This window comes from Metopolophium dirhodum, chromosome 1 (assembly GCF_019925205.1).
Source record: "Metopolophium dirhodum isolate CAU chromosome 1, ASM1992520v1, whole genome shotgun sequence".
Classification (NCBI taxonomy): Eukaryota; Metazoa; Arthropoda; class Insecta; order Hemiptera; family Aphididae; genus Metopolophium; species Metopolophium dirhodum.
Genome location: NC_083560.1, coordinates 84379968 through 84405736, shown reverse-complemented (window position 1 = coordinate 84405736; position 25769 = coordinate 84379968). Strand labels below are relative to the sequence as shown.

Genomic DNA, 25769 nt, shown 5'->3' with positions numbered 1-25769 from the left:
TATGTCGCGCGCGTGTGTTAGACAAAAACAGAGAATCATGGTATAGAATCTCCTTAAAAAAGGTTATTTCGAATGCGATTTTTTAAATCTCAGCAACACACCAAATTTTATGTTATCTTCGTCTCAGTCACCGACCCCGTCATGATAAGTGAACATAATTATATGAATATGAATATGACAGGTATAGGTGTTATCGTCGCGGCGGCGGGTGATATAATGTGAATAATTATAATTGTGATATCATGTGTACTAATTGGACGGTTGTTTTTGGGAGTCACGCGTGTTAAGTCCCTACAGGATTTCACGCGTTATCAAATCGCTGCCAGGGGCGTTGTTGTTGTTGTAGGTTGTTATTGTTATTTTCGTTGTATGGTTCCCGCGGGTGTGCATTATCGCGACCACCAAATAACGACCGCGACAGATACAGAAATGTATAATATAATATATATATATATATATATATATATGTATATGTGTGTTATATACATAATAATCATTACACGATTTGTACATTAAACACACACAGCTATTATCGCACAAAAATAAATTAAAACGAATTATACGCGTCTGTAACGGGTCGTACGTGCAGCAGTGGTCGCAGTAATTGCAATAATACTGTCGTATTGTGTACATGGCGATGGTGGTTCAAAGGAGTAGTGGAACGATTTAAAACCAAGATTAAAGAATGAGAATTTTTTTTATCGGATTGAGATAATCATTTTTGTTTTTATTTTTTTTTTTCAAGAACAACATAAGTTTTTACGTTATCAATTTCACGGAATGCGCACAGTAAGACGATTTTGAAATTTATTTTGCAATGCCCGGCGCGAGGTTTGCGAGGTGGAAAGTGTTATTGATTTCTTAGGCGATTTTTATTGATCGGGAATATGGTGGTGTGATGAACATATCGTAGACGACATTCAACCGATGACCACATAGACAAAAATCGCAGCATTTCGATCTGAGGATTGGTACCTATATGTCCAATCAATGTAAGTATTTGTGATTCAGAAAATAAACAGTCAGTAACCGTCTGACGACTGACTGTTACCTCGATACTCGGAAGTGAGTGTGACAGATCTGCGTGGGTCTCCGTCACATTGAAACTAGGTAAGTGTTTAAAACATAGATATTTAATGAACTTTGAAGTTTTTGTTACCTCTAAGTAAAAATAAACCTAAAACTTCTCACCACCCCTCGGTGATATAGTACGTCATATTCAAAATGTCCATTCAATGGGTATGCCATTTTGTATATAAAATTTAATTTGTATATTAATATCTGTTTTAAGGATAAGCTAAAATCCAACATTTTCAAAACTATTTTCATGTGTCCAAGCCATATTGTAAGAAAGTATTAGGTTTGACCAGCTGACATTTAACTGGTTTGAAATTTAAATTTAGTAGGTGGAAATGCCCGTCTGATAATGCGTTCTTCATCGGTCTTTGTGAAAAATTAAGAAAAAAAATTGAATGGCCGGATTTGAAAATATTATACGGTATATGATTATGAAGATGTTTAGGTGCTGTTTTAAACCGTTTTTCAAACGTCCAAACCGTATCGCAGTGATAGCTGATAAGAATATTATGACGCGTGATGATTTATTTGCATACAATTCTAGTTTTTTGTTGTATTCTTGATGAACCGTTTAAATCGTATCAGTTTTCAGGGCAGCTCATACATCAAAAAACAAGAAAACGATACCTATCGAGGGTGCCTCTTGTAACATACAGGTGTTTACCGATTTTGTGGGTTATCAGCATACGGATTGGCAGGTTATTCCAAAACGGCCTAAATTAGTGTCCAAACATATCGTCATAATAGGAAGGTATTCAATAATACTGAGCCAGTGTTGATATTAATGTAATTTTCTGCAAAAATTATGTGTTTTTTATTTTTTAAATATAGTGCAATATAAAAACTTTAAGCTATATTATACACTATCACCTTATGGTTTGTGTAATATTATTATTATTATATTAGACTTTACACTTTAATAAGTATGTATATAAACATTTTTTTGTCACCATCACAAACATTGACAAATAAGATGAGTTTTATCTTACTGTCATTGAACTAGTGGATCGCATACGAGTTCAAGTGTTTGTCAACTCTTTTTCCAGACGAAAAAATTTGGGTGATGTATAGGTGGAATATTTTTTTTGCCTATTAAGTTGTTGACTTCAAGTTTTGTATTTTATAATAAAATTATCTGTTTTATATTATAATTATCAGTAAAATTATACTATTTAACCACTTTTCAATTATATTGTTATAATCAAGTTTAATTTATGAGTTTATTACCTTAACAACTTTATGACAACATAACGAGGTTTTAAATATTAGTGATTCTTTGACCTACAAAATACTTGCACAGGAAACCGTAAACGAATCGAAACATATATAAAATTACTATACAACCCAAATTACGATTATATACTAAATTAGTCAAACAGTGTATTTTTCCCGATAAAATATTTTAGTACCTATCTATATACATAGTCACTCAGTCGTTAGGGCTTACATGTCTATTCAATATCGTTTTCGGGATTTTATTCTACACAGTAATATACAGGCTTTTTCCGGCCGACTGACCGAACAAAAATAAAGTACCTCAATGTTATAAATTTATTTATAAATTTTATTTATTATATAAATAAGCACACCGTCGAATGATGCGATTCTAATGTTATATATAATATTATATTACCCTCTCGTGTATAAGATATCATAATATTGTGTATGAAATAATAATATTTCGGTGCTCATTTCGTATCTGTAAGTATAGGTATACTGGCACAAACAGTGCGGGCGTTGCGAGGGGCCATGTGAGGCATCCGTCTCCGAAGTTTTGAGGGGTGATGGTTGGATCCCTAGGTGGTAAAGTGATATGATGTGGGGATGATGTACGTTCGGATGTCGCGCGCCGTCGATACATATCATGCGGTCTAGGGTGGAACGACACGGGAGGGGGGGGGGGGGGTGTTTGATAGAATACCCGCATCTGAAATTCGTCACAAGTTTACCAGCAGCGTAACGGATAATGACGTGTAAGCCTACAAATTTATGTCCAATGGTCAGTGGTGTTTGGGAACACAATGATTTATAAATACAGTAATTTTATTATATTACACGCTTGTAGCAGTGCCCATAACGTGTGATGCACGACAATAATATTATTATGTCACACGATGTACACCTGTAATAGTATACGGTTTATGCGCTGGGTAGCCATTTGCGTCATGACTCACGATGAGACGGCGGGAGGGTCGTTAACGAATAAAACTCGAGGTGGAATGGTTTTGTGTTTTTAAATTCGTTCCATGTGTCACACTCACACACACACACACACACACATACACTTTGCGCATAGGTCAGACGTTCGCGCGCTGTGTACGTTACACTTTTTGGGGGGCCACCGCCCCAAACAGTCTTAGGTGTGTAGGTAATTTTGTTAGGGTGTACAAATCTTTTTATATGTAATTGATTCACTCCATGATTCAGCACATAGGTATTTTTGTACATAATTATTACGGCAATATCACGTAAAAACTGGATAGATAGTCTAATAACAACAGTCTAATAGTACTGGTTGGCTCCAATAATAGCTCATTTTCTATAGCTAACTATTCATTAGTATTATGACCTTTGCCTTTTCACTACCATCCTCACCGCTGCTACCACCATTTATTTTTTTTTCTTGCGAACGCATTACTAATACTTTGTTTCGAGTCTCTATTCTTTCAACTATTTGATTTATGTGACCAAACCCCAAATCCATTTATACTTACTAAATATTATGTAACTGGAGATAAAATCTTAATGATTTAGGTTTAGTAATAAGACGTTAAACCATAATACAATAACCTGTTATATTGCGGATACGTTAGTTGATATCGTAAAATAATATCAATACTTGCTTTATAATAAAAAAAAAAATGTATATATAGGCCGGTTTTAGTTGTATATGTTGGTGGGTGTGTAGCTTCAATATTTGCCCTTATGGATAAGAAATATGTTCTTGGCGCCACTGACCGAGCCTTAGGTTTCGGTTCTGTAGTTATTCGTTTTACATTAATTGCAGTGCTATAGAGCATGTTGTATCGGTGGCCCAGCCCATATAAATTGTTATCGCGGCGTGCGTGCGGATTAATTGATACGCTGGTCCTTAGAGTACTTATACTTTATCGGATATTATACGAGAAAACATAAAAAAAAAATCACACTAATTCCAATATTATTGTTGGTAATGCCTGCACGCGTAAAAAAATCCGTCCACAGTATTGTACATAATACCTACGTAGATTATAGATAAGTATACTTACATATAATAATATACTATACATTAAATATGATTTATAATAGGTATACCGAGTACCTTATTGTCACGTTTGCTTCCACCATTAATTTTAATTTTCTATTATTATTTTGAGAACATGACTATTCACAGTATTTATAGCTCTATAAGTATAAACGAATATTTTAAATTAAAATCGTATATAATTTTGCGTATAGAACACGTAATAAATATATTATTAAAACTGTTGTTTTTGTGTCAATTAATAACGTGAATTCCAAGATAGCCAATGAAAGGTGTTTCACAAATTCTGATTATTTATCTTTAAATGAGTTTATTCAAATTCCTATTTTTGGAATTTTTAAGTATACTTAATAGCATGTTTTTAAATCCTTACATTTTTAAACCATTTAAGAAGCAAAGTGTCAAATGAGGAATATTTTTTTGTCCTATTAGTTGTTATTAAGTAGGTACCTAGATGATTTTTATCAAAATGTTAATGTTCCTATCTATCTAAGTTGAAATTATAACGATAATTATTTCTGAGTTACCTATCAAAAATTATGTTTTGAATTTTGAGGATAATCATAGTCGTCATTAATGGTTTGAAAAAAAACAAATATTTAAAATAGGTACTATATTATCATTATAATAATATCAATATTACATTTGGTCAGCTATAGTATTCGGCAGTGCAAATTCTATAACAGTCGGTCTGTGTTCTGAATAAAATTAGAGCGATGATCCACATAATAAAGACATTAAAAATGGTGGATCGGTGGCCCCCTCGCACTGTCCCACCTATAAACCAGTGATAATGTCATGGTGCCAATGACTTTTCACTTTCAAGACCGCATACAACCACGGTAAACTACGGTTTTATTTTATTTTTCTTATCCGGTTTTAGTTGAGTTACTGACCTACGGCTGTGACCTTCGCCATCCGTTGTAGAAACAGACGAATATTATTATTATACGTACATAACACTGCTGTAGTTTGGCAGGTAGGCGAGTGGAAACGCGGTCGGCCACTCGGCGGATTCCTCGTTTAATCGTATCGTGGTGCGTGTAATTTGGAGGGGGGGGGGGAAAAGATACGAGTTGATTAAAAAACAAAACGAAACGAAAAAAATCGAACGATTCGCGTTAGAGGAAACGTTTCGCTTCACAGAGTCCGGGCGGACTTCGACGACACGAAACCGACCAACGCCGAGGAAATCGTAATATCTATCTATTATATTATTATGTATCTATATTGCATGAAATACAAGTCCAATCTGAATTTCCTTGTGCAAATACACAGTTTTTTTACGACTGGAACCAAATTTTTCACACCGGGAATTCAACCACTAAATATTGGCTTACATGTGAATTTATTTACTTTCGGCTTACCTCGAAAACCGAACATGTTCTTGTTTGTCTATAATATATTATATATGGTTGTCATTGAGTAGATACGAGTTGATTGAAAATAACCGAACAAAAAAATCGAACGTATCGCGTTAGAGAAAACGTTCCACCCGACTTCGACGACATGAAACTGACCACCACTATCAATCATCTATTATATAGAAATCATATCATCTATCATACATAAAATCAAAGGCCTATTATCTATTTTTCGTCATGCAAACACATAGTTTTTGACCAATTGGCTGGTCACATTTTATTTGGTACGTGGTAGACAATTTTTCATCCCAGAATCAACCTCTAAATGTTTGCTCGCACATGCATTTATTTTTATGTTTATATTTAATTTAAGTTTGCCATTGGAAATATACGAGTTAATTAAAGGAAATCGAACTTTTCGCGTTAGAGAAAACGTTCCGCTCTACTAGATGCGTGCGGACTTTGACGACATAATACTTACCAAAGTCGTGGTAATCGTACCTATTACCTATTATATGTAAAATCAAAGGCATACTGTAATGTTCCTCATGAAAATACACCGTTTTTTGACCAATTGGAACCCAATTTTGCTCGTATATTCTTTGGAATCCCAGGATTTAAGGGTCGTAGGTAAAAGTTGTTCATCCCGAAATTCAACCTCTAAATATACATCATCCATTCCACTTCGGGATTGCCATTATTTTAATAAAATAAAACACTTAGCGAGACGGAAAATGATGATGAACAAATTAATTTGAACCCGAGGGGAGTCTTGTAATACCTACACATATAACCCATAAAATATTATCAATTATTAAACACATTAATTACGTATCGTGTGTGAAACTTAAAACAGAATCGCAGTAAATACGATGGCGTTTATCGCATTTGCATTACAGCACGCACGTCCATCGTTCGTGGTAAATGATATTATTATGTTGCGCATAATAGTATTACTATACGTACAACACAAACCGTGTGTATAAGATAGTATAATATTATATTATAAGGTATTTTTCGTTGTAATTGTGCCGTGATAAACCATCTCCGCACAGCATTCTATGTAGGTACATGGAATTATAAAAAACAAATAGTTTTCTTTCTTTAAATTAAAAAAAAAACGATTTTCGACCTACAATAGATGAGCTATTATCATAATTTATATGCGTCTGATTTTTTCCATCGCAGTATGTCATAATTTAATTTCATCGAGTTATACATATCTTTGATTTGAACATGTTTATAAAATATAATCGTTGATATTTACTGAAAATAGGTACGATTCTTTAGGAAAAATAAAATATACAAATGAGTATCCACTCAAAAATACTTATTTTCCACTAAGTCACTGTTCAATTTTGTTTTAAATTATATAAAAATAAAAAATAGATGTGTTTAAAAACTAACCAGATTTAGCTTAAAATTGTCAATATAAATTGTGCTTCGCCATGTTGCACGACTAAGATAGTTTTTACTTATAGAGTAAGGTTCTTAGAAAAAATGTATATATTTTTAGCTGCGAATATTCAGAATTTGACCGTTAAAGGGTAATTTTATTTTTAAAATAATGGGAAAATCATACATTATTCATATTTTACGTTCTAAATTACTTATTTTTATGGTCAATTTATTCGAAGATGATTGTATTAAATGTTATTTCATTTTAAAATGTTATTCAGTTATATATAAAACCAGAAATATTTACACTATTTTTTTTTCGGTCCTCCTAATTACTAATTTAATAAGATGCAACAAGAACATTTCGGTGCAGATTTACAACTGAAAAGTGGAATCATAAAAAAAAAACCATCATTTTAATAACAAAAAAATTCTCACTTTGCTTAAAATCTAATATATTTTTTAAATGGTAGTCATAATGAAGCTTATTAAAAAGATAATAATTTAAGTTGATTGCGTTATTTAATTTCCAGAGATATTAATTTGGTCAGTGCGAAACGGCTTTCGTCACACCGTGTGTCGTTTTAGCAACGAAACACAATTTTTTCGAACCGATTTCGTATAAATCTGTCCATGCGAGTATACTCGGAAAAGGTCAAAAAGAAATGTTGGCAACCGCAATTCGATTCTGATCGTCTGATAGTATCGTCTAAACTAGTGCCCTTCGGGGAAATACATAACAATGATAAGTCCACAGGGCAATAATATGTACTATACTAAGTGGTGGCATCACGTATTTACATAGACGTAAGGACTATATATACTTTGACGCCATAAAAAAAAAGGTAACCATATTATTATACTACTGCTACAACATGCAATAAAAAAACATGTTCACCAAACGAAAACACGTAACTAAAATAAATCAACGGAAGACTGTGACAAAAAGTTAGATTAGGTATGGTTAAGAATTAGAAATTTCACAAGTACAAAAAAAATAATGTAGCAGACACGTTTTTGTTGCTATGATATTTTCAAAATATAGTCTTATGCATAATAAAAGTGCACAGTCACAACTTACAAATATGGGGAATTCGAGATTTTGGGTTTATAATGTTCAGCCCTTTCTAGCTTTTTATCGAATAGTTTAGATTAAATATGGAAATTTCGTTAAGTAAGTACATGAGTAATTTTAATTTGTCTAGCTTTAAATGCAGCTTAATCGTTAGTTATTCAATTATAAAAATTGATTTGATTTAACTTTTATTTCAGAATATGTCAAATCTGATTAATCTATTAATCTATCTTGCATTATTTTTTTTTGTTATCTTATACAATTTGTAATTGTGTGTAACTTGTTTGAGCTTATTCTAAGACTCAATATATGTACTTTAAAATTAATGAATATTATTTTTTTCATAAAATTGATAAAATACTTTGTTGCAATTGAAAGTTACAACAACAGTTTGACTGTCAAACCACTCGAACATACAAACAACTAAAATAAGCAATTTAAATAAAACCTAACATACGTACGGTAAACAAAGGTGATGGTAAAATGTTTTTACAAGTTATATAAGTATGTCAACGACAAAAGTTTGGAAAAAATAGCAACATTAAAAACCAATACTGTAACTTTTTTTAAAGTTTTACTGACTACAATGTAATAATACCGTAACACCACCTAACATAATAACGGATAGAATACTGAAGTGATGAATTTTGTTGATTTTGTCGATATCCTTCTATGATTCTATGACTTTAATATGTCATATTTTGTTTTTAAATTAAATAGAAACATTTAACCTGCGTTCCTCGTCTGAACGAAACACAAAAACCAGCCAATGTTATAAGTTTGTATCTCCTAGTCCGCCTTCTCCTTAATTCTAAATTATCACTCCACAAAAAACTTCCCTGATACACTACAAGACAATCATGAGGTCGGTTTGGTCCTGTTTTATTGTAATCTGGGATCCTGCCAAACCGTCTAATATAAGGACAATTCAGTCATTCCAATATATCGTACATGTGACACTTACACAATATTATGCTCCTTGGTACGTAAAAACGTATTGCCTTACTTAATGACTAAACGTAAGAACAACTATACTGAACTAGCCCAAGTAATGTATGAAAGTTTTCTCTTACATTTAAACGCACACAATAATCCACTTACTCTAACTTATCTCTTGTCTACCCCCCTTCCCCCAAAAGACCTATCATCCACACTAAAACCTAAACCGTGTAGATTTATTTAGGAAGTGTTAGCAATAGGTGATTTTCTCTTCATGACGTGGCCATTCCACGTATTTATCTATTGTACTTTAAGGACAATTGAATATTATGTCCTCATGGTTGATGCGAGTAACGAACTAACCTAACCAAAGTAAATTATAAGTAATTCATTTTGATATTAAAAAATAAAAACGTCGAGGAACGATGGATTCGCTATAGAGTATAATGGACATTGGACAGTTGTTATACACTAGTGAATAAATCCTTCATAAATCCTTTTACATCCTATAATTACTACCCTGGGTTCCTATCATGCCGTTTCACGGGTGTCGGTTTCCTCCCAAAGTATAATAATAATAATAATAATAATAATAATAATAATAATGTAATACACACACACACACACACACACACACACACACACACACACACACGCACACACGAAATACTTTTTGGGTTAGAGTGCAGCTGTCCTTGGTATTCGAATAAAAATGACGACCACGCGGGCTGTAGTCTGTGGCTGATGGCGAACGCTTTTGCAATTGTATAACGAATTGACAGTATTGTGTTTTATCATAATATTTGTAGTCGCCTACAGTTTGTGCTATTACGATACCAGGTGTCACGTGCTGTACGCAAAATATTATGCTGTACTACGAAATGTACGACTATATGCATTAATATGATTATTATAATATAGAGTTAAGTTATAATATAATAATACGTATACCTACGTGAACAATTATAAAATAATCATTCGTTCATGAAACCATTAATAAATTTCATATCACATCATTAAAACGCGTGTCGAAATTGTTGTGTGGTATTTATAATAAATTGTATAATTTTTATGTACCTCTACATAGGAAGTACCCATACGCGCATAGAATGAACGTCGAAATATTTTTTTATTTGTCGAGAAATTTTAATTGCGGTTAGATAATCGTATTATTCAATTTGCATTTAATAAAAACAGTTTAAAACGAAATATGTCAATCACGGTCCTCGAAAGACGAATTTAATTCCCTTCGTTACTGAAATACATAATTACGTTTAATATAACATTATATAATACCGAATTATAATATTAAACGCCCGTATATACTGTTCGGAAATAATTACTATTAATTGGACGCCAAAGTGAGATGCTCCATTCGTTATCGAAACAAACAATATTATAATAACGATGTATGCAGTTTATAGAAACCGTCGGGCAGGTTACAAAACCTACATTGAAACGTGAGGTGATGCGTGTTGAAAAAAAATTAAAACGATTAGGTATATTGCAAGCGAAAACATGATATTGTGTATCTATAATTAAATGTCCCATTTACATTGGAGTATGATTTCAAATACGCGTTCACGGGCGAGCGATGGGAAATATCCGTTTTGTGTTGAGACAATGGGATTTGTCGATGTGAATCTCACCGCTTTGAAAAATTAAATAAAACAACGATACATATTTTTTATTATCATGCCTTTGTGCTCTCGTCGTGTATTCAAGTACGCGAAACAGATTTTGTGTTTTGCGTATTTATTTTTATATTTTTGTATATATTTTTATCTCTACATGTGGATTGTGTACCCCGTGTACGATGTTTATTAATACAAAACAAAACATTATGTTGTTGTTTTCTAGTCGAACCAACAATTCGCGCGATAAAAATGCATATACCTACCTACCTGCGAACAAGCGAAAACCTTTACTGATCGTTTCAAAAAATGTGTGTTTTTTTATTATTATTAACTCGTCTGGACAACGAATTTCTTCGAATAATATTTCTAGATCCCAAAAATAGTATTTAAACCGTCTCGGGCAAAGATCAGGCAAGTGAAGTTTAATGGATTTTTACACGTATAGAATAGATAAATTGTGTCCATTTATTGAATAATTTTTAGCCACAGATTATAGAATCTAATGACGTATAATACATAATTTTTTTTTACGAACGACAAAAAACAAATAAACGAAATACTAAAAGTATTTAACCTTTCTAAGAATTACGTACCTACCTACAACTGACGAAGGTGTTCAACTGACTCTTTTATCGCACATTTTTATGACATTATTTAATAAACTAATCTAAATTTTACATATTCTAAATATTTATCTGTTTTAAAATGTAAATACGTCTATGTGTTTATTTTCATTATTATAAGCGTCTGTGTACCTACTCGAAACGGAATCATTAATTTGAATCTGAAATACTTAAGATATCACATGAACAGGAAAAAGAGTAGTAGAAAACGGTACGATTTTTATTCATCGAGTGTTATTACGAAATATTATAAAAGTGTACCTGCACAATATCGACGATGAATTTTTCTAAATTTCGTTTGACTAAATGGAAAACTAAAAACGGATAAGCAAACGCCAAGTACCGAATTGTTCATACATATAATATCTACTAGTTTCACTCCACTAAAAGTTTTGTATCGGATAGTTTTAATTGTTTTTCGGCTCGTACTACAGCGAGTACAGCATGCGTATCTGTGTACTGGTTCGTGTGTTTCATGAAACAACAAAAATGTTATTGTTTTCGTAAGAAAAATAAAATATATAATAAGAAATAATCAAGTGACTTATAGAAATTGCATTGTACCGAAGTCGAAGTAATGTGCCCGGTCGGTGTGATATTATCGTAAAGTTAAATGAACAACGAAATAGTGAGGCTTGTTTTTCACTCGAATATCCGCACGCGAAAATAAACAACAATTTTATTCGTCCAGTTTAATAGTTCTTTATTATTGTTATTGTTATTGTTATTATCACAACTGTACAACTATTCGGTTTGTTTTTTCACATTACCTATCTAATATATTGTATTTAAAAAAAAAAACGTAGGTAGAGGTGTCTACTATAATATTATATTGTAATTATTGTATTATTGTTAGTTGCTTTTATTATATACCACCGAACGGTTGATGACCTAGTCGACGATCTAATCAATATTACCGTATAATATGTAAACATGTCATATTTTCATCACTCGAAACTTACCTATAATAAAACGATGGTGGAGAACACAATGCGTGCCTATGGTTAAAAAATAATGCCTGAAGTGGATAATCGTTAGATTTTAGTTGTTCTACATCGATAGTATTATACGATGTTATAAAAACTACCTATATATTATATTCGAGCGGCACGCAAACGGTTTTATGAACAAAACAAGGCAATTCAAAATTTAGTCCGATAAAACAAGTAGTCATCGCATCAATCTTATCTCGTGTTCGATTCGCTCCTGTCTGTAGTGTCTATAATATAATAATATTCACTCGAACGGATGTTATAATATTATAATATGTTAGTGGCAATTTAAAAAAATTCGTTAAGATTACTAGTCAATAGTGACAATAATATTTTTTTAAGTTAATAATGACAGTTTTCCTAGCTATTTTGAATAATGTCTAACTGTTTTATGCAATGATGGTATATTATAATAATATTGCCAAATCATTATCATGAATGCCTACAAATTTAAACGTTCTAACAAATAAAAATATTCACAATTGTATATTAATTATTACTAGAGCTGTGAATTGATTTCAGTAAGTAACCTTAAAAAAGTTTATTTAAAAAAAATGTACAATAAACCCCGAAAATAAACTAAAATCCTTAAATAATGAATTAGAATCTTAAAAAATGAAGTAAAAACGCACTATAAATCCTGAAAAGGTATCACAAATAAAAATTGATAAGTACAAAAATTTTGAATTTAGAAGAAAAATCTATATTTTTATAATTTTTATTCCTTAACAAAAATGTATAAGAGATTAAGAGCAAAATTAAAATAATAATTCATAAAATTGGTGTAAAAAAGTTCTAACTAACGGGAATTTACAAATTTTTTTTTTAACCAACTAGGTTATAAAAATTAAAAATTAATCTAGAATGGCTAAAAAATATCTAAAAAAAAGATCTAATAAAACGTCATAATATTCAAAAGAAAAAAATTAAAAATTAAAGATTCATAAATCCAATTCAAACTCTGTGTTGTAAGAAAGCTTTGTTTCAGAATAAGCTAAAGACAATTTCAAAACTCTAGTTGTATTACTGTTATTACAATGTGAAACCAATTTATACTTTGGTAAATGTTTGTTTTCCAATTTCAATTAAAAATAGACATATTTTGACATTTAAAAAAAATTTACAAAAATTAATATTTATATAAATTATATTTTACTATTTACTTAGCAATAATTTTAGGTAGGTACATATTATCATTCAAATTAATTATAAATTATAATATTAATTATTATAATTATATTATGATAAATGTTATAATGCCTTTTTCTTCTCGTTGATAGGTATATGACGTCATTAATGGTAAAATTATCGTATTTACATACATTTTGTTGATCTTTGGTGCATTTTTACACACTAGCTGTCTATAATGCAACCTTCAATATGAAGATATCTACTATAATTTTCGTTAGATAACGTAGTATATTATATTTTGTAAACACTTAATACCGACAATTTCTAGTCAATATTATAATAATATGTACCTACGTTTAGAACATTGCCTAGTTTATTTATGTGAATGATGTAAATTATTAAGGATTGTCATTATTTCCTAGCATGTTTATAATAATAATTATTAATTTAGTCTCTAATGATATCGCAAGCTAGTAATCGCCGACAATAATTATTATATCTGAATTTACATTGTTGCCTCTAACATATCGGTAGGTACGTATACCTATATACCTATACCTATATATACCTATATTATACACGTGATTAATAAATCGGAAGTGCGGGAAACAATAACGTTTTATCCTCGGAGATTTTGGCAACCGTTTCTTATACTTTGTCGGATGATGCGTTCGCAATAGCCAGGAGCGTATACATGGTTTCTAAAAGGGATGGGGGGGGGGGGGGTAAAAAACCGACATAGCTTAATGGGAGGGGAATATTGGAAAATACCCCACCCTCTCAAAACTTTTTACTAAGGTAATAAAAAGCCAATGGGGGATTTGACCCCCACGTCCCTCCCCATTGGCTACGCCACTGGCAATAGCCAATAGGTACCAGGTACCCACAACCTACATAATATACATAATATAATATATAAATGTATGTTTGTGTAATATAGGTACTTACATAATATAATATGTTGTACACGCACAATTGGTAGGTACTTGTATGAAAGGTACATAAGGTATATATTATATTATTTGCAAATTGTAATACTTGATCGGAAAATACCAATAATTTCTACTAGTTAATATAATACAACGTACATATCTTAGAACATTTCTTAGTGTATGTGAACGATGTAAATTATTACGGATTGTCATTATTCTCTAAGATGTCTATAATGATAATATATCGCCGGCCAGTTATCATTGACGACTATACCTACATTTACATACCCTACTGCAGGGGGTGGGCCGGCTATTTTTCGTCCAGGGTGTAAAATTAATTAGGTTCCCGTATATTTTTTATTACCTACCTACCAAAATTATGAAAGAGTTCTACATTACAGTAAGATAATTAAATTTAAGAAAGGGCTCTACTACAACGGTTGTGGTCCCGGGGTTCTACTCGATTTATATAGCACCCTGGACCAGTCCGCCTCTGGTCCTACTCTATTATACATACGCGAATAATAAATCGGAAACGCGGAAAACAATAACGTTTTATTCGCGGAGATTTCGGCAACCGTTTCTTATACTTTGTGAGGCGATGCGTTCGTAATAGGTACATAATACATATTTTATGTGTGTGTGTGTGTGTGTGTGTGTGTGTGTGTGTGTGTGTAGTTACGGGTAATATAAATATATGTTATACACGCACGTATAATTGGTACTTATATAGGTATAAATGTGCGCTCGCTGTGAAGTTTCCCGCGGTAAAAATGTTCGCCGGAGTTAATACACGCGGTAATCGTCGGGCGGAAAACACACTCTCCCACACGACGTTAAATTGAACCTGTGTCTTGTTCTTGTACGATAGTTATAAATTATTTGCGCTTTTACATTTCCCGACAGGGGTGCGTTTTGTTTCAGATAATCGTGACTCCGACTTTTTCATTACCAATTTGTAGCACTGCAGTATAATAATATATATCTACTGCCGGCCAAATAACGAAATTGCAATCGAGCGCAAACAACAATATAATAATATGCATTATGTACTATAATTGGCGTCTCCAGTAACGAAATTAAATATTAATTAAAATACAGTTCTCTGCGCGACTGCACACTATCATCGCTGGGGAAGTTGTTAACGAATAACATAACGTTTCCGTGGTGAGGACACTCGTCGCATTTTTACCCTGACGTTCGCTTGTCACCGTATTCTTTATAATTATTATAATTAGAATAGAATAGTTGTTTGTTAGATTTCAGTAACTCCTCTTACTTATTTTTAAATTATATCCACTCATATAGATTTAAATAATTACATTATTTTAACTACTTTATTTGTATTGAGATTTCAGACCCAAACTGTAATAAAAACTCTATACTTAGGTGAAAAACAACAACAACAACAACAAGGCTTTTTGATCAATTTCAAGTCAAAACAAACTTCTAGCTTGGTATACTTTAATTTATCCGGCTACCTAACCTAACCGTCTACTAACCGTGAATCAGATTACAATAGAACAGATGAAATTAAATATATTTTAATAGACAATTGATAAACTGAAAAAAAATAATGAGCTACCATCGAAATGAATATAAATGCTATGTGCACTTGGGCTACGATTTGTCATTGATCGAATTAAATCTCGGAAGACAAATGATGAACAGTTCACCCCCCTGTGCAATCGTTGTTCCAAAAACGAAGAGAATCGCTTATTTTCCAGTCTGTTTGCTTCAGTTTTTATATTTCTAATTGTTTCGTAAAATAAGATAGATAAACTTTGCATTCTCATTTATTATATTATGAATTTAATCTGGAGCTTAACTTCCTTTTTTCGGTAAGCGTTTGTGTTCATCCGATAAGGAGACTTGTGGCCTATTCGTTTTTAATATCAATTTATTTTTTCAATTATTCCCCAACTTATGCGCACTCCCGATTTGAAACCTTGAGATTATTAATCAGCCAGAGAACCACCACGTTGGTTTTACGTTTCGTTTCATTAACAAATAAATTCACGTGATCGGTCGGATTATGTATTATCGTAAAAGATCACCCTAATGTCCTCGACTGTACAAATGGTATTATTTCATCAACAGTCGTCGTCGGTGTGCAAGTCAACGTGATTGTTAGTTGTTGTAATAAAAAAAAATCAATATCAGTAAATAATGTAATAACCGTGCGGATATAATAATAGAGCTAAGGCTAGAAAGAATCATGTAACACCGTGGCGTTTTTATTGACAGATGTGTTCCGTATCAGATATTCTCAAACTTTATTTTTCACGCACAACTCATATGTATTATGGATCAGCCATGTACAACTTAATATGACTAAAAATAAAACTATTCAAAATGTCAATAGATTTTTAACAATAATAATGTTTAAAAATAATAATTAGGGTACATAATATTTTAACAGTGTACATAAATTGTAGCACCTATTTACACAAAACATTAGTAAAACGGTTCATGTATTAATATTGTTTGTATACTACTACCTACCGCGTATAGCCTTCTGCGTACTATATAGTTTGAAAACAAATGATTTAGACTGTTGAAATATTATCTAAGGGAAAACTTGAGTCACAGTAGTCTCCCTCCATTTGTATACGCCCCTGTGTAGTAGTGCGGTGTAAACTTCACCGTTGGTTAGTGATGTGCAGACAACCGAAAAAAAATGATCGTATGTCGATCAGGTGAGATAAACAAAACAAAAAAGGAAAGACACGACAATATACGATATCAGTCATACTTAATAAACAAATACCTTCTACACACGTCACAATCACTTGAAACGTCTGTAAATACTCGCGTGTGGTTTCTAGAGAATTGTTGTTGAGTCCGCTGCGTCTTCGACAATTCGATGTTTTGATAACTAGATATTTTGTCTGCGTTGTTAGTGGTGTATACACCTAGTATGTACTTATGGTATGGTATTTCTACTTATGGAAAACCAAGCAGTAGGTAGGTGATGAGTTGCAGTGATATAATAATATTCCGACTGCGCAGACTGAATCGGAAAATTAATATTGGTTAATGATAGGATTACAAAGAGGAAACTACGAAATATAATCATAAGCGTAATAATTTTTACTTGTATGAAACCAATACTTATAACAAAAATGAAATACAAACTATAGACTTTTGCAATTAAAATTGTCTAAAAAAAAGATATCGATTATTTAATTAATAAATACTTTTTTTTATTATGATACGTATTTTAGAAAATTGTTATCATTACTATTTAACCGTATTGAAAGTCCCCTAGATTATAACATTCGAAAATCGAAATAATCAAATTAAATTATTTAAATCAATTCAAATTTTCGATAATGAACATAATATCGATAGGTAGTAATAATAATAACGTTTCGCGTTGTGAATAATTAGTTATATTATTGTATACTTGTGGACTAAACATCCATCCATAAACATATTATATTTTAATTTAATAGATACGTAGTCTATGCCATAGATGAAAATATAAGTTATAACTAATTAAGACATAATTATTATCGTGATTTTTAGCTTCTGAGTATAATATATTAGAGAATCTAAACTGAATGTACTAAACATATTGCTGAAATAACCAATTGCGTCCGAATTTAATACTATACATTCTTTTAAACATGTTTAAGCATTGGTGCGTTTTATACTAGCAGCTTATTATTCTTAATCAAATTTTCTACATACAAAACAATATTATAAAACATTATTTTCCCCTAAAAATAAAAATATGTTTCAGCTATAGATTTTAATGATTTTACCATCATGAATTCACTGGTATAAAAGTATGGCTGAAGTACCTGATTATATCTGTGTTGACTTTTTAAGAGTAAAAAAAAATGAATAATATTTGTTCAGTAACTTTTAGAACAAATAAAGCAAGGTCTGCAAATGTTTGCTAAATTTAAAAATTGCACTTATTTAATTAAAATATATTAAGTTAACTAAAAGGAAAATATGCGCATTGTATTTAATTACTAATTATTATGATTTATTAAAATACAATTATACTTTTAAATTGTTTAATGAACTGGTTTTTTGCGTCAAGTGCATCGCATAAATCCTCTGTCTTGGTTTATGAACTCAACCGTGTACGAGTATAGTGATTGTACCAAGGTAACACCCCGATTTTCATGCGCTAAAACTCAAGTCTAGGTGCTTTAATTTCACGAATTCGTATTATTATTTAGACGATCGTCGACGACGCGTGCCACTGAAACAGTATCAATAACCACAAGTCACGCGATATTTATTTTATAGTATACTTATAACTTCTCCCGATCTAAATAAGGCTATAAATTACTCAATTAGTATATATCATTATAATAATATTACGCTGCGAACGGCTCAATCGTCCGATTAATACGATTCGCAAAATATATATTACATGGATCGAATAATATATTTTAACAGTGGCGTACGAATTAGGGAGGGGGGAGAGGGGGTGAGCTTTCGAGATTTTTATTCGCGTCGTAATACATAGTAAAATTATTATTACGGTGCAAAATATTCGGTGGAATGAGAAAAAAACGTTTATATAAGCGCGCCCTGTATATATGTCAGTGGCACAAGATACGCGACGGCAATTAGGCTAAACTCACTTGAGTGCAAACGTCGATGAAACACAACACTTCGATAATTTCAGTAATTAAGAAACTGTATGGCGGCTTAAAACGGTTACTTATAATCCGTCAAACCCGATATATATGCGATATTATGCCACTCGTACAAATGCGCACGGCGGATTAACGACGACGATATCGGCCGAGTCCGGACTCTTCTTTGCGCACGAATAGCTTGACGCTCGCCGAACACTCGAAAAACTTTTGTAATTATTATTCCCGGTCAATGTTATGTATCCATGCAAACAACATCGACGACCTGATCTGCGCGAGCTACGCGTATACAGTTTGGGTATATAATGCCGGCGAAGAACCGCACAGGAACGAGTTGCCCTTTGAACCCGCCCTCCCCGCCGCGAGTTTCCATCACCGAGACACGAAAAAATTCGATTGACATTAAAATATATTATAATATCATTATTGCGACTAATTATGGCGTAATGAAATTTATTCGCCTGTTAAAGTTTTATACCATCGTATAATATTGGACGACCCCGCGAGCCAGTACGATATAGACCGTCTTCAAAGACTGTATAATATTATCTTTATTAGTTTGACCTAACGTCGGTGAAGTGCTGAGGGAATTAGTATCTCGGCTTATACCTTACGTACAGTATAAATATTGAGCTTTCGTGAAGTTTGATCGCGGTCAACGATGCAAGTATTTGAACGATGATAAAAAATATTGTTACAATGCCTGACGGCAACGTAGTTGGTTTTTCGAACGATTATAATATTATGTTATAAGCCATTGTGAACTTACTTACCGAGGTGAGAACTGTCTAAGAAAATTATACGCTTGCCTAAAACTAAATTGTTGCTTTATGATCACTCACGACCATTGTATTATAGTGAATTAGTGTTAAATAATGCGAACGTATAGCAATAGGTTGTTAAGACAATACGACCATGATTTTTGTGCATTGACGTTTCAAAGAAAGTGTTTCTTTGCTTTATAAAAAATGTGAATATTATTCAAATACTGAAATTTATTTTACATCTCAATAGAAGATCAGTTAGAATCGTTGTAAAAAAATGTTTGTCACAAAAAATTATTAAAAACAAATTGTACACGGTCAACTTACTTGTGGTCTAGTTATGTTGCCCTCAATCGTCAACAAAATACGAATTTATCCACGGATTTTCTTAAAATTATTATCACACAAATAAAAATATTAAGATATTATATTATAAATTAATGAAAAGTTGAACGATCATTAAAATCCAATAAATAGGAGAGTAGAACAGAAAGAGAAAAAAAGAGGAAATTAAATTTATTTAAACGACAATATATTTTAACTTCAGTCATAATATTACTTTCAGCTGTGTGTACCTACCAATGTTGTTAATTAGCATTTAAACACCTACAGCAATCTCGGTGGTCGTGTAACATATAAATGAAATTGTTAATTATTAAAGTAAATGAGATACACGCGATAAGAACAATAATTATACATCCGATACGAACCATGGATCGTGCTAATTAAGATGACGTTTTAACCTCATTTCGTGTTGTATCGGTCGGTCGTCCATTATTATAGGCGGTCTACCATATTATGTTAGACATTTTTGATGCCATTTAATTCGATTTATATACAATATATGAGTTTATTTAATATATTTGATATCAGTTTTCTCTATATTTTCTGAAGAATCAACTGCAATGTGCCTATCCATTATTTATGTTTTTATGTTATTATTTTAAAATATTGGCAAACGATTTGTTTTTAAATATTAATGACGAAAATAAGTACTACAATTAATTTTTTGGCCAATGCTTTTGGAATATTTTTGCTGACAATAAAAATGTTGAATGCCATAAATGTGCCAACACTGTCAAGTTTTAATTTTAAAAAAAGGGTGCAATAAGTGAAACGTTCAAGGTGTATTATACGAAAAGGTTGCCGAACGACAAAGAGTATTAGGTAAGAAACATATTATTATACTTATTAAATAAAATACATTTTTCCTGTATTTTAGCTATAGATAGTAAATATTATATTTAAAGTATTCTTAGGAATAATAAAAGTTGTTGAACTTATTTGGACAAAATAATGGCAGTGGTTTACGTTAGGGTAAAATTTGAACTACTGTGTTACTGGTTTCAAGGTTTATGATAAAACGTGACAAATCATAATAAAATTAATGGGTGGATATTCAGTCACCACTTATACAAGTATGTAACCACTTGCTAAATGTATGTCTGATTTGACTTTTTAGAATGTACAAAAAACGTCTACGCCCTGAGGGTTTAAGAAAAATCATCCAATTTGATGAATGTTAACGCTGAATAGCAATGATGATATTATATACATATACATTTTTATTATTCATAGAATATTATAATAGTTTATAATCAATATTTATTAGAGCTAGATTTTAGGAATGTTAAAAGGTTAGTAGATGTACCTGTGGAAAATATTTCAAATTATATGAAGAAAATAGAGCGCCTTGTTACTACGGGAGGCCGACTTATGCATTAAGGATGACGACAAAGTTAAAGCTCGGTAGATAGGTATTTTGTTGTTTAGAGAAGTGATCGAGAAACCTTACATGCCGTCATTGAACGAGAGGTATAAGTTGGTTCAATTATTCACTCTGATGGATGGGTACCATATAACAGGTTTTCTCAAAGTGGGTAAACTCCTAAAGTATTATAGTAAACCAGTAAAACAATTTTGTTGACCCAACTTTTGGTGTGAATAACCAGAGGATAGTAAGTTTGTAGCGACCACTTCATTTTAAATATTAAGACAAATGCGTTGAACTAGATTTACTCCCAAGGTATGATATTATTAACTATTTAATAGATAATATTAAACTAAACTAAACTAAATGTACCTACAATATTATACTATTATTTCTTTTTTACATTTTTAAAAAAAATTTTTTTATAAATAGGTACCGAAAAGATTTTAATCATTTATCGGGAATATAAAAACAACGTCATAATATGAATAGAACCAATAAAAGGTGCCTATCTATTCACACTGTTTTACCCTACGTTTGGACTGATGGAAAGCTTTTTATTGGAAATTAATGAGTTTAACTTACCTAACTACTAATAATTAAGAAATTGCCAACATTATAATGTAAACAATACTTAAAAATAGAGTTTGAACCTTCGCTCCCCATCCTTTTTACGTATACAATGATTTATCAGCACAACCATTACTGCGACATAGGTAGTCAATGACAAGTTTTAAACTTATTATGCAGCAGAGAAGAATTCTTTAGTTATAGCATTTAAGTTAATTATTAATTCATGTCAATATTATGATAAGAAGTATTATTTTGTACTGTTTGAAACGATAAGGGTTATTATTTGGTGAACAATCTTGGAGTAGTATTTTTTTTTTATTTAGGTATATAGAAATAATAACTGTTCATGATCAAGAAAAAAAAAGAGATTCGAAATGCTCGGAATTCAATTAAAATAGATTATTTAGTATACGACTACTTATGAGAAATAAAATTGTGAAGCTGAGTGAATTTAGACAGTTCATTTTAAATGGCTTCATTGAAGTAATTTAGAAATCTTTTCTTAAAGTCCAATGAATATCGCTTTTTGACAATAGAATATACGTAATTTCTCTAGCAACTGGAGCCCCACAAGTTAGTATAGTTAGGTAAATTGTTTTACTTTGCTATTTACTTTGCTTTGCGTGCCTAACTAAAAAATCTGCTTATTAATATTTTGTTACATTAACTTATGAAAAACGTAAAATGTGTACATAATGCTTTGTAACATGCACTCTCAACTTTTTCAAAAAACAACGAAGACATGCAATTAAAAACGATCATGCGTATTAAGATATTCAGTGGTTGAATGAACGTAACAAACACATATATTGTAACTAAAACTGATAACACAAAAACGTTCGATTAACTGGTTTTGGTTTACTAAAAACCAAACCATACGGACAAACTATTTAATACCTCCAACACATGATCATTGTATTTAAATATTATATGATAGGTATTGGTACTAATAATTCTCTGATCTGTACAATTCTTGATAAATTATAATTGTTGCCAATTGTATTATGTTAACACAAAAATTTTGTCTTTAATGTGTTACACACTAAAGTATAATCTTACCTCCATAAGATGGTAGTTCAACTAAAAAAAAAAAAAAAAACAAAATTGAATTTAGGAGTCATTTAAAAATAATATCTGCAACAAAATCAACCTATATTATATTATGACAATAAAGTTAACACAGTTGTTATCATCACAATAAACGTTATCAAAAAAAATGTCAACGTTCATCGTGAAAAGTAATATTTAAATCAGTTTCCGTGTTCACTTTTGACTAATAATTGCAGCTGTAATAATATTCTCGCTGGAAAACGTGCGTAATAGAAGAAAACATCGATTCGATCTTACGCGTTTAAAACTTAAATGGTTCGTTCATTAACTCGTTTTAATAAATTCACCTACGCGCTCACAATATTATTATTATTATTTCCACCACCGTAGCAGGTATTCGCGGGGGTTGGTGGTGTAAATACTGTAAATGTTACATTAAAACAGCAGCCTTACAATCCGCGACATAGTACCTATATTTTAAGTTAACACGTTTATTCATACAAATTGCGTTCCGCTTAATAGTGTGGTTTTTAAAACACCTTATACGTATATAATACACAGGGATATTATGTATTCCCGTGTCGTATTTTTCATTTTTAATGTCCATCCGACGGGCTTAATATCACAATATTCGACCCATTGTTTACCGTCTAAGATAATTAGTAAGTGCGCGTGCGTACCATAAATTGTGCACCGTCGTTACATTTTTACAAACCCCATCGTTATACCGCCGTAGTCGTGTTTACTTGACCCATTAGCCGCTGATAATGCCGGTAAAAGATAAACAAACCTTCAGCCGACGAAATGCCCGACTTTTTATACATATAGATCAATAAACGATTATAAAACGAAACAAATACAAACTGTTTGTAGAAATTTGGCGCCGATGACGAATAAACGAGTAAGACTATAATAATAATAATCTCCGATCGCGTATAATAATATCATTTCGCAGAGTGTGTTGAATACGCGGACACAAAGCATCATAATAATGTATTATGTAATGAGATAGTAATATGTGACACGTTTTAAGTATTGAGTAGGTTAGGGGGCAGGTATACTGTTCAGTTATAAAAAAACCGTATTGAAACTAATAACCACTAAGACTGAGTTGTGGTCCAAGACAATTGAAAGTTTAACCTTATTGATAGTTCAATATTATTGCCGATTGAGATTTCCAACGTAATAAAATATGTAAAGGTATAAAGTAAATACATACCACACTTTCATAAGTACATTGAATTGAATAAAATATTTGCCTATATTATTATTAGCTTTATTAAAAAAAAAAAATACCGAAAACGTTTAAAACATGTTTGTAGAAATTTGGCGCCGGTGACGAACAAACGAGCAAGACTAAAATAATAATATCCGATCGTGTATTATTAATATAATAGGTAATGGTATGCTTGAGAAAAATATGTAACTGCTCTAATATTGTGTACCTACTGTCAATTTATAAAAAAAAAAACGTATTGGAACTATAATCGCCACTACGGTCTACGACTGAATTGTAGTCTGAATAGATCGTTAAAAGTTTAACCATACCGATAGTTCGGTATTAGCATTGATTATATAAATACTTAAGTATTTGTAATCAATGGCGTTAGGTAAGAGTTATAAATATTATTGGTAAATATCTATATATTGCCTATTGAGATTTCGAACTTTACAAAATAAGTAAAGTTATTAAGTAAACACATACCACATGTAAGTATATTATTTACTACATTAAGAAAAAATAAATACTTTTACAGTTACGTTTACGTTTGTAGAAATTTGGTAAGCATAATGATTATATTAAGTAAGTATAATAATATAGTAATTTGTATAGTAATAATAATCTCTGATTGCGAATAATATAATTACACCGAGTGTGTCATTGCTACGTAAAACGATTCTGAGCAGAGACAATAATAGTATGCTAGACTCTATTTTTATGGATATTTTATAATTTGTTCAGTAATTTATTTTTCTATAAGTAATATGGTAATTGCTAATTTACGACCAAACAATTATACAAAGTACAGCCATAGCATTATGTTATTTGATATTTCTATTATATAAGTCCATATCAACGTACTATAATATAAAGGTATGAATTGTATAAGTGTCATGGTATAAATAGGAAAATAGCTGTTTAAATAAAACCAAATATTGTTTTAATGTTTCATTGCATACCTATAAAAAATAATATTTTACATAACACCAAAATGTTTCAAATTTTAAGTCCCTGTGATTAATATTAAGTGAATAACAACAAAATAACTAAATTTATTATTTTCCGTCAATTTTGTAAAGAAAAAAATAGTTTTTATGTATTTTAGATATTATTAGATTGCAATTTAAAGTACAACTTATGATGAAACTTATATTCAATTTTTAAAGCTTTTTGACCGAGAAAACGGATTATTACTATACGACAAATTTTACATCAGATTTCGTAATAGAAAAATAAAATAAACACATTTTATAATAAGTGCTATAATAATGTATTATTATGTTTTGATAAATTACTAAAAATAGAGTACATTTTTATGGTTGTTGGTTTATTAGTTTTATTTATTTACTTTATTTATAAATAATGTGGTTGATAGTTTTGAATGATAATAGCATTTATTAATACGTCTATAT

At 31.1% G+C, this 25769-nt stretch overlaps 1 protein-coding gene across 3 annotated transcripts in view; it reads right to left on the bottom strand.

The window, feature by feature from the left end:
* LOC132934127 (dual specificity calcium/calmodulin-dependent 3',5'-cyclic nucleotide phosphodiesterase 1-like) overlaps positions 1-25769 on the bottom strand; it is a 210719-nt gene that overhangs the window by 169358 nt on the left and 15592 nt on the right. For 2 of the 3 annotated variants that reach the window (XM_061000400.1, XM_061000399.1), the window contains exon 2: positions 23145-23165. The exons of the other annotated variant lie outside the window; for it this stretch is intronic. In XM_061000400.1, the coding sequence (XP_060856383.1) occupies positions 23145-23165 (21 nt within the window). The remainder of the gene's footprint in view (positions 1-23144; positions 23166-25769) is intronic. 3 annotated transcript variants of the gene reach the window in all.